General features: G+C 39.4%; 1 protein-coding gene across 1 annotated transcript; it reads left to right on the forward strand.

Annotated features, from left to right (window-relative positions):
• Positions 1-2073: 2073 nt before the first annotated feature.
• On the forward strand, positions 2074-3819 carry LOC127128797 (uncharacterized). The gene is made up of 3 exons (XM_051058169.1): positions 2074-3043; positions 3089-3215; positions 3342-3819. Exons 1-3 carry the CDS (start codon positions 2074-2076, stop codon positions 3817-3819), a joined length of 1575 nt encoding a protein of 524 aa, XP_050914126.1.
• The last annotated feature ends 6212 nt before the right edge of the window (positions 3820-10031 follow it).

The raw sequence follows: 10031 nt of genomic DNA on the forward strand, positions 1-10031 counted from the left end.
ACTAGCTTCTACTCAATCACTGCTCGTTACCTGAAAAATAGTTGTAAGGGTGAGTTCCTCAATCGATATAACAAGCATTATAAAATATCATGTCATGTTAAGTAATTTAACACATTAATCACCCTAATCACATCACACATTCGGTAACGGCACATCAATTCAAATGTCATACTCAATATCAACACAAATCATACTCATGCTCAATGCCAACACAACACATGTATAACATTGGAATACATCCATTCATATTATACACTACACATATATTATGCAATGAGACTCCATGCATGCGGTACCGACTATTCGTGAACATATAGTTCAACTTCACCGACCAAATCCAGGTACGGCTACCAAGCTCACTAGTCCCACTCATTTGAGACCTAGTGACTCACATCACTAATTCCTCACCATGGGAATTAGCTACCACCCCAAGGGCCATGCTATGCACGCTAATTCACCTAGCATGCAAACATCAACAACAATTCACACTAACTCATCACTAATTCCTCACCATGGGAATTAGCTACCACCATAAAGGCCACAACATGCATGCTAATCACCTAGCAATGCTACATCATCAACAACAATTCAAGAATAGATATATGCTCACACTCTAAGCCATAAAACAGTCTATTCACAAATGCACACATAACTGATACATTCACAGCATCATGCATACCATCACACATCATCAGTATTTTATCACATAAGCATATCATATCATGCCAAATAACAACCACAGTATTAGTACACTCTACTAATACCTATACTACTCACAACAACGGGAAATGATCCCTAATATATCGTACATCAGCTAAATCACATTACTCAGCTGAACAACCAAAAATTGCACAACAACAGCACAGAAAAATCACAATCCTGCCCATACGCGTACTGCCTAGTCCCATACGCGTATGGCCCATTCCTCAGCCAAATCCCATACGCGTAACACCATCTCATACGCGTATGCTACGCGTACCACTTTCCCATACGCGTACCAACAGAGACCAAACTACGTTCAAAACATCATCTTCCTCATCCATACGCGTATTGCCTAGTGCCATACGCGTACCATGCCATCTCATACGCGTATTGCCTAGTGCCATACGCGTATGACCAGAAACCAGACTTCCAGATCTGCTATGGCTTTCTCTGCTACGAGATCTATCCAATTCAACCTTCCACAGTCCAATTTTTCACAATAATTGTTCATATCATCTAACACGAATGATACTCTATTCGTTTTCACAAAAATCTAACATTTTTACATCTAATTCCTACGAATTCCTCTCAATCATAACCCAATTTCGTTCATCCAATATTTCACAATTTCATCATAATCATCCAATTCAGAGATCAATCAATGGTTTATCACTACCCATGACATATTATCCCATAATACCCATTAAACGATGATAAACTCCCCTTACCTGAGTTAATCCGGCAAATCTCTGAGCTTCAAGCTTTTCCTTCCTTCAACCCTTGTTCTCTGGCTTTCTTTGCCCTTTTCCACTTTTCTGCCTCTTTTCCCTTTTCACGTGAAAAATAACTCTTTTTACCAAATGGAACCTTTTTACTGATTTCTACTTTTATTCCAATAATAACAATAAAAATAATCCCAATAATATTCCAATAATTATTATTCCAATAATAATAAAAATTCCAATTATTTAATTAAATTAATAAATATATTATTAACTCAATTTAAATAATTATCTTATTTTATCGGGGTGTTACACTTTCATCTTCTCTTGACCATATTATTACACAAAGGATCTCTTAGAAGCTTTAGACCTTGTGACTGCTCAAGCTACAAACAAAAGATGTTAGTGACATATTTTTGTGCTTTTGGTTAGTGAATAAAATGAGAAAAGCAATAATATACAATTCAAGCATGCTTGGTGATCTCAAACCAAATCTTAAGAGATCCCACCCAAAGGCAAAGAGCCAAGATGCTTATGATCCTTGAGGCAATGTAAGTGCAATGTAATGATGCCATGAGGGATCTTAGGGTCAAAATTGGGGTCTTACAATGAGATTTTGGATGTTTCTCCTCTCTCTGTTATTCCCAGCATGGACATTGATTTGAACCAACCCATCTCCATTGATGTCTCCGCTTCTGCATGTTCCAAACAAGGTAATCCCTCTAGTATTTCGTCTGGTTCAACTCCTGTCACTAATTCTAAGGAAGGAACACACTATACTGATCATGTTATAAGAGACCTAGTTACTAGAATTCTTAATAAAGACCACTTTGTGAAGGGAGTTTCTACTCCCCTTGCTCAAATGCATCCCTCTCCTGAGGTTGAACAACCTAGTGGTAAGGGTGATGATTCCTCCAGTTCTGAAAAGGACTTGGCTGCTGAAGGGTTGCGCTCTCTAGGGAAAACCGTGTCTGAAAAAGGGAAATTTGTGGCCTCTAACACTGCTAATGCTTCCCACTATGAGAAGCATGATGATGCAAACATTGTGATTGATATAGATGATGGTAGCTCTGATGATCAAGAGGAAAGCTTGATTCATCACATGAAGCCAAGCGTGGCTAAACGCATGAAGACTCGCAAAGGAAAATCTGTGGTTGAACTTATGTCAGCTAGAAAAGCTAAGAAGACTATTGGTATTGGTCCCTCCAAACCATGGAGCAAGGTTGAAATAAAGAAGAGGAAGGTCAAAGATGATTCTGAGCCTGAAGAGGATGTTGAGGAAGATGTCCCTGACATCTCACCTACGAAGAAAACTACTGTTAGGAAGTCTCTTGTTAATGTTCCTGCTGTTCATTTGGATAACATCTCCTTCCATCTTGAGGATGGAACTGCTAAGTGGAAATTTGTGATTCAGAGAAGGGTAGTTGTGGAAAGGGAATTGGGAAAAGACGTTGTTGATGTCAAGGAGGTCATGGACTTGATAAAAGTTGTTGGGCTTTTGAAGATTGTTGTTGGGTTCTCTCAATGCTACGAAGGTTTAGTCAAGGAATTTATTGTTAATATTCTTGAGGATATTTCTGATAAGAACAACAAAGAGTTCTGCAAGGTGTATGTGAGGGGTAAGTGTATAACATTATCTCATACTGTTATTAATAATTTTCTAGGAAGCAATAATGAGGGTGCAGGAGAATTGGAAGTTACAAACAATCAGGTCTACAGGGAGATTACAGCTAGGCAGGTGAAAGTTTGGCCTGTTAAAAAGCATCTTTCTGCTGGGAAGTTGACTGTCAAGTATGCTATCCTGCATAAAATAGGAGATGCTAACTAGGTCCCTACCAACCATATCTCTACTATTGCTAATACTCTTGGGAGGTTTATTTTTGTTGTTGGAACAAAAGTGAAATTTGACTATGGTAGATTTATGTTTGATCAAATCATCAAGCATGCAACTACTAATGCAGTTAAGCTGCCAATTACTTTTCCCTCTATGATCTGTGAAATTATCTTGAACCAACATCCTGGTATTCTGTGCTCAAATGATTTACCTAGTAGGAGAAAACCAGCTTTGTCTGTGCATTACAAACTCTTTGAAGGCAGTCATGTCGAGGATATTGTCATGACATCTGCCATGAAGTGGTCAGCCTCAAAAGTTGGAGCAATTGCTGAGCTTAAGGAGACATGCAAAGAGATAGGTGAAGGGATTAGGGTAGACACAACTAGAAAACAATCTTTGGAAGCCTTGATTGCAAGCTTGGAGCAGGCTGAGGGTGATAATGTTGAAGAAGAAGCTGAAGCCCACACCTTTAGTGAGAGGTCTGCTAAAAATGATGATGCAAGTGGCAATTCTGCTTCTAGTGCTGATGAAGAGGCTGCAAACTCAAGCTCTACTGAGTAGCTCTATTGGCTTTGGTCCCTCTTGTTTTGATGGTTTTCTTGGTTTTTTGTTGTTATTTTGGTGGATTTCTTTGTTTTTTTGTTTGTTTCTCAGCTTTCTTACAGCTGTGTATTTACTTGGTGATGTAACTCTTTAACTTCTGGTATTTCGGTTAATGACTAGATAGACATTTATTTTGTCTCTTTGGTCTCTTTTGGATAAAAATGGGGGAAGTAGCTGTAGTATTGTTGTTGCTCTGATACAGGAGGAGAATTCTGGTGTTTTTTTTTGGCACAGGGGGAGAATTCTCTATGCTCTGTCTGTGTGAAGCAATGTGGTTGTTGCTTGTTGTGGACTGGCTTAAGGGGGAGTTGTTATGTTCTGGAGAGTACAAGCGCTTGTGTGTTTACTAGTTGTTATTTTTGCTAGTAATATGTGTATGTTTACTTCTGCTGCTGAACTTATGCTCTGATTGATTTCTTGTGAACGTGTGATCTGCTGTTTGTTTTAGCCAAAATTTGCCAAAGGGGGAGTTTGTTGGTTCTATGAATTGGCATCAATTTTGGTAAAACTTAGTGTTATCACAAGAAGTCACGCTTGTAGTCTTGACATGTGATATCAGCGTTCTGCAGGTTGTTTGATATGGTTGTGCAGGATTTATTCAAGATGTCAGACCCGATGTTACGACATGTGCATACAGAACATTCAGCCTGAATGTTATGTATTTTGTTGTTGAGCTTTTCGTGCAAGTCTTTGTGTGCTTATGGGGAGATTGCATGCATTATTTAAGGAGTAATTCTATTTAAAGCCAAAATATTCGGTTTCCCAAAAAGGAATGATTCGCTGTTATTTCTTAGGGAATACGCAATAAATAGAATTAGGGTTTCATGCTGCCCAGGCTCATTTAGAAAGATTCTATTTAAAGACTTTGTAAACCCTATTTCGAATACAAGAAAATACGAACGTGAAGTGAGTGAGGATTAGGGTTTTAGTCTTGTGTGAGTTTGTGAATTGTGAGCCATTCATCCATCTTGTTGATGTGTGAATTGGACTGAGTTTTTGAGTTGTAATTTGTCCACTCTAAGCTTTGAAGTACGAGTCTATTTTTTTACTTGATTGAAGATTTTAAGTAAGATCAAGTGTGTGTCCTTGAAGTGTGTCTTCTTTCTTTTTGGCATTTGTTCTAGTATCACTGCTGTTATTGAGGGGGAGTGAGTAGGGTCTCATGTCTAAGAGTTCTTAGATAGAAATCACACGGGTAGAGATTAGGTGAAAAGACTGTAACTTGAAGTTGTTTGCTGAGAGTCTTTGAACTAATTATGTTTAGTGGATTTCCTTCCTAGCTTGGCAGCCCCCAGACATAGGTGTGTTTGCACCGAACTGGGTTAACAATTGCTTGTTTCATTTTTCAATTGTTTCCTGATTTTTATTTTGTTCATATTTCATCTGTTGTTCAGATATTAGTGTCGTGACATTACCTTTGACATCTCATATCTGATACCAGAATTTCAACTTTGAATTTAGCAGTATTGTCTACCAACATATCAATGTGTGGCAGAGAGAAATCATCTTTCGGATTGGCTTTATTCAAATCTCTATAATCAACACACATGCAGACCTTTCCATCTTTCTTCGGCACAGGAACAATATTGGCCACCCATTGCGGATACTCAGCGGTCACAAGGAAATCGGCGTCAATCTGCTTCTGCACTTCCTCTTTGATCTTCACAGCCATATCAGGATGCTTCTTCTCAACTTTTGCTTGACTGGCGGGCATTCTGGCTTCAACGGCAATCTATGCTCCACAATCTCAGAATCCAAACCAGGCATGTCTTGATAGGACCAAGCAAACACATCTGAATACTCTCAAAGAAGATCAATCAACCCCTTCTTGACATCTGGACACAGTCGAGACCCAATCTTGACTTCCTTCACATCATCCTCGGAAAGTGGAGGTAACAGCTCCCGCCTCATGGATCCATGTCCTTTCCAATAAACAACTGTAGGCCGGGTGGATATCCATTACTTGAAAAGTAATTTGAAAATCACTCGGACCTATCTTAACTGGAAGGTCCACTTCACCAATAACTGTTTTGCGTGAACCGTCAAAAGCTTTGACGATTACACCGTTATACCTCATAGGTGCTCCTTGGTACGATAGCTTTGACAAAGTTGACTTTGGCAGCATGTTCAACGAAGACCCGGTGTCAACTAGCATATTAGACAAAGCATTCTCTTTTCAATTCATGGAGATATGCAAAGCCAAGTTATGATTTCTGCCCTCCTCAGGGAGTTCTTCATCATAAAAGCTGAGATTGTTGCAGGAAGTGATGTTAGCCACAATATGATCGAATTGATCCACTGTAACATCATGTTCCACAAATGCTTGCTCTAGAACTCTCTGCAGTGCTTCTCTGTGTGCTTCTGAATTCATGAGCAGAGATAACACTGAGATCTTTAAGGGGGTTTGGAGCAGCTGCTCCACCATATTAAACTCGCTCCTCTTGAACAATCGAAGTACCCCATCATCATCATTAGCCTTCAAATCGCTGGATTCACCAGACTTACCTTTTGAAGCACTAATGGGATCTACGGAAGGCACCTCCACCTTCTTACCAACAACTGATTCTTCTTTATCTTTTGGGAACACCGTCCCAAACAACCGACCATTGCGAGTCACCTTGGTAACATCAGCAATCCTCACCACAGAACTAGTCGTAGGCAACGGGACCTCTTGACCATCCTTCATCATTGTAGCATATACTGATATGGAACAACTTTATCAGATGAATACGGGACTGGGCCCGCTAATCGTATAACCAACAGCGATACTGATCTATTGTTGACATTGTTACTGTTGCTGCTGTCATACTGAATTACCAATCTCTCTGGCTGCTTGAAAATGGGCACTATGACATTTACATCGTCATCTACATGAAGGGGTTGAACAATCTGAATCATGCCTTCATCCATCAGTCGTTGGATGTCCCTTTTCACAACCTCGCAACCCCTTGAATTAACACTGCAAACAGCACAACCATCATGGTCATGCTCACAATCACTTACCAAACAAATGTCCTTATGCATCTGCACCAAGGACCTCGGATAAAGCGAACATCAAAAACCTTAAACTCGCCAGGACAACCATCCACCATATTCACAGAAGAATTCCCATGGGCGGGCAATGGATTTGCTTTCACATTCGGCGCTCGGTCCTCAAAGGACACCATTCCACTCTTCATCAGCTTCTCAACCTCATACTTGAGCAGATAACAGTTCTCTATATCCTGTCTGGGTGCCCTTGATGAAAAGCACAACGGAGTTCAAGTTTGTAGCACCAAGGAAGTGGTTCTGGAATCTGCGGCGGGTTTCTTGGTTGAAGTAGGTTCTTGAGAACCAAAGATGGGTACATTTCTGCATAAGACACAGGAATCGGGTCGAAAGAGACCTTCTTCCTCTCAAAGTTTTGTTGATGATGATTGTTGTTGGTATTGTTGTTGTTGTATGTGTTTGTTCGTTGTTGCGGTTGTTGTTGTTGACGTTGTTGTTGTTAAACTAGTGTTGAATGATTATTAGAGAATACTGGAATGACTGAAGATACTTGATGATGATGTTGACGGGATGGTTGACTCCTCCAGATCTGAGGCCTCCTCTGCCTCCCACTAGTTACTGCATTAGCTTCATTGCCCTTTTTCTTCCCAAAACTACTGTCGTACCTCTTACTTGACGATGCTTCATCTTTTGACAATCGTCCTTCTCGGACTCCTTCCTCAAGCCTCATCCCCATGTTTACCATTTCGGTAAAGTCACTAGGGGCACTAGCAATCATACGTTCATAATAAAGTGAACTCAGGGTTTTCAGAAAGATCTTTGTCATCTCCTTTTCCTCCAAGGGAGGAGTGATCTGAGCAGCCAATTCCCTCCATCTTTGCGCGTATTCTTTGAATGTCTCCTTATCCTTCTGAGACATAGACCTCAACTGGTCTCTATCAGGCGCCATATACATGTTGTACTTATAGTGCTTAACAAAAGCCTCTCCCAAGTCGTTGAAAGTGCTAATGCTTGCACTGTCCAACCCCATATATCAACGGAGTGCAGCTGTAAGACCCCAATTTTGTCCCTAAGATCCCTCATGGCATCATATCATACCATATCATTGCCTCAAGGATCTTTGTGCACCTTTGCTTCCCTCCTAGTGGGTGGGTTATCTTGTGAGTGTGGTTCTTGATCACCAAGCATGTTTTGCGTTTGTGTATCATTGCTTTTCATCTATCTATTAACCAAAGGTACAAAAATATTGTCATCTAACCATGTTACTTGCAAATGAAGCAAGCTAGGTCAAATCAGTCAAATTATTCATTGAACAGTGGATGGTGGCCATTCTTGAAGAATTTGGGCACCATGATCATTCATCAAGAGTTCATATGAGTTATGACATCATTTTGAATCAAGATATCAAGTGGTAGGGGCTTGGAATTCATCAGAACATGGTTCAGTCAACCAAAACCCTAGCAAAGTCAACTGAAGTCAACTGTGGTCAACTGTGCATTTAATCAGTGATTTGATGGTGGGAATTGGTCTGAGAGGTCTCATTCATGTCCACATAAGCCTCATATAACATGTCAAACATCCACAGTGAAGAATTTGAAGTCAGACAAGAAATTTCCAAAAATAGAAAGTTGACCTGTAATTGGAATTTGCCAAAAATAGAAAGTTCTTCCCCTCAAATTTACATCATCATACAAGCCTCAAATGAATTTTTGTCCAACATGACAGTTGAAGATCTTGTTCTCCCATTTCCAAAAAGTCCAAGAACACTCATTTCTCATGTGTGGTTGGCAAGTTATGATCAAATCATTCTCAAAAAATTTTGAACTTCAAAGTGGCATATCTTCCAAACCATTTGGCCAAATTGAGTGAGGTTTTTTGCTACAAGTCATATTTGATGCGCTCTATCCAAATCCTTCATCACAATTCACCAAAAATCAACCAATCAAAATGGCCTTTTTCAAGTGGCATGAATTAAAAAGGAGAGGGGTGAAAAATGAGCTTTCAAAATAAGCTTTGCCAATGCATTTTACCAATTGCAAGTGTTCAGAAATCACATTTGGAGAGTGGTTTTGGGCCCATTTCGCACTGTAGCTCATGCACATGCAACACTTAAGTGAAATTCATCAATTAACCAAAACACTTCATTTAGCAAAATGTGATTACCACTTAACTAACCAAGGTTATGCAATGCTAAACAGAGTATATATTTCACTTTTCTGATGGAAAAACCCTAGCCACACTTCACCAAAACAGATCAAACTTCATTTTCTCTCAAAACACTCTCATTCTCCATTTGAAATTTTTTCTGAAAATCTTCAAAGAACCCTTGCTATTGTCCATCGTGTCATCATTCACCAATATTTTGGAAGCCATTGCAAGCATTATCTCTCAGCTGTAAATCCTTTCTCTAGCACTGTTCTACTAAGCTTCTCACATGGCAGCTCGAGTTTGGAGCTAGAATCAAGGCAGCTGGGTTTTCAATACTCATTCATCCATCATCTGGAGCATCAAGAAGTTGTTGTTTCTACTAATCACGGCCAAACAACCACCAAATCATCACTGTCTTGCAGATTAGGTAAAAATTCGAATCACACTATTCTTAAAATGTTGACATGCTTATTAAAGATCTTGCCATGCTGATTATTTTGAACTTTGAATCGTGAAAAATGGTTGTGTATTGAGAGAGAAACACTGTTTTGAAGTTTGGTTGGTCAAATGTGTTTTTGCTCGATGCTTCCTTGTTAGTTCAAATTAGTGTTAATGATTGTTGATTTGATGATGTACATGATTAGATGAACATGTTGGTATGTCATTTGTGGATTTTAATTGCAAAATGTTCTTGCTGGGTTCCATTGATGAACACTATGAAGTTGCTGCCCAGAAACCCTAAATTATGAACCCAGGCGCGCGTTTTGGCTTTTCTCTGCATGTTTGTCACTATTCCATTGCCATGTAACGAATCACTGAGTGCCATGCAGTCTAATTGGAACGCAGCGTTCCATTTAAATGAACGCCATATTACAAAAACACCACTGCCGGTTTTAATAATTATTTAAATCATTTTATTTTTTCAATTTTTATTTCATTTGATATGCCAATCTTCCAAAATTCATAAGTCCTTCATTTTTAATCCAAATTTGATGGGATTTTTTGTGAAATGCTCCTCATGACCTCTAGTTTTT

Source organism: Lathyrus oleraceus, chromosome 3, assembly GCF_024323335.1.
Source record: "Lathyrus oleraceus cultivar Zhongwan6 chromosome 3, CAAS_Psat_ZW6_1.0, whole genome shotgun sequence".
Lineage (NCBI taxonomy): Eukaryota > Viridiplantae > Streptophyta > Magnoliopsida > Fabales > Fabaceae > Lathyrus > Lathyrus oleraceus.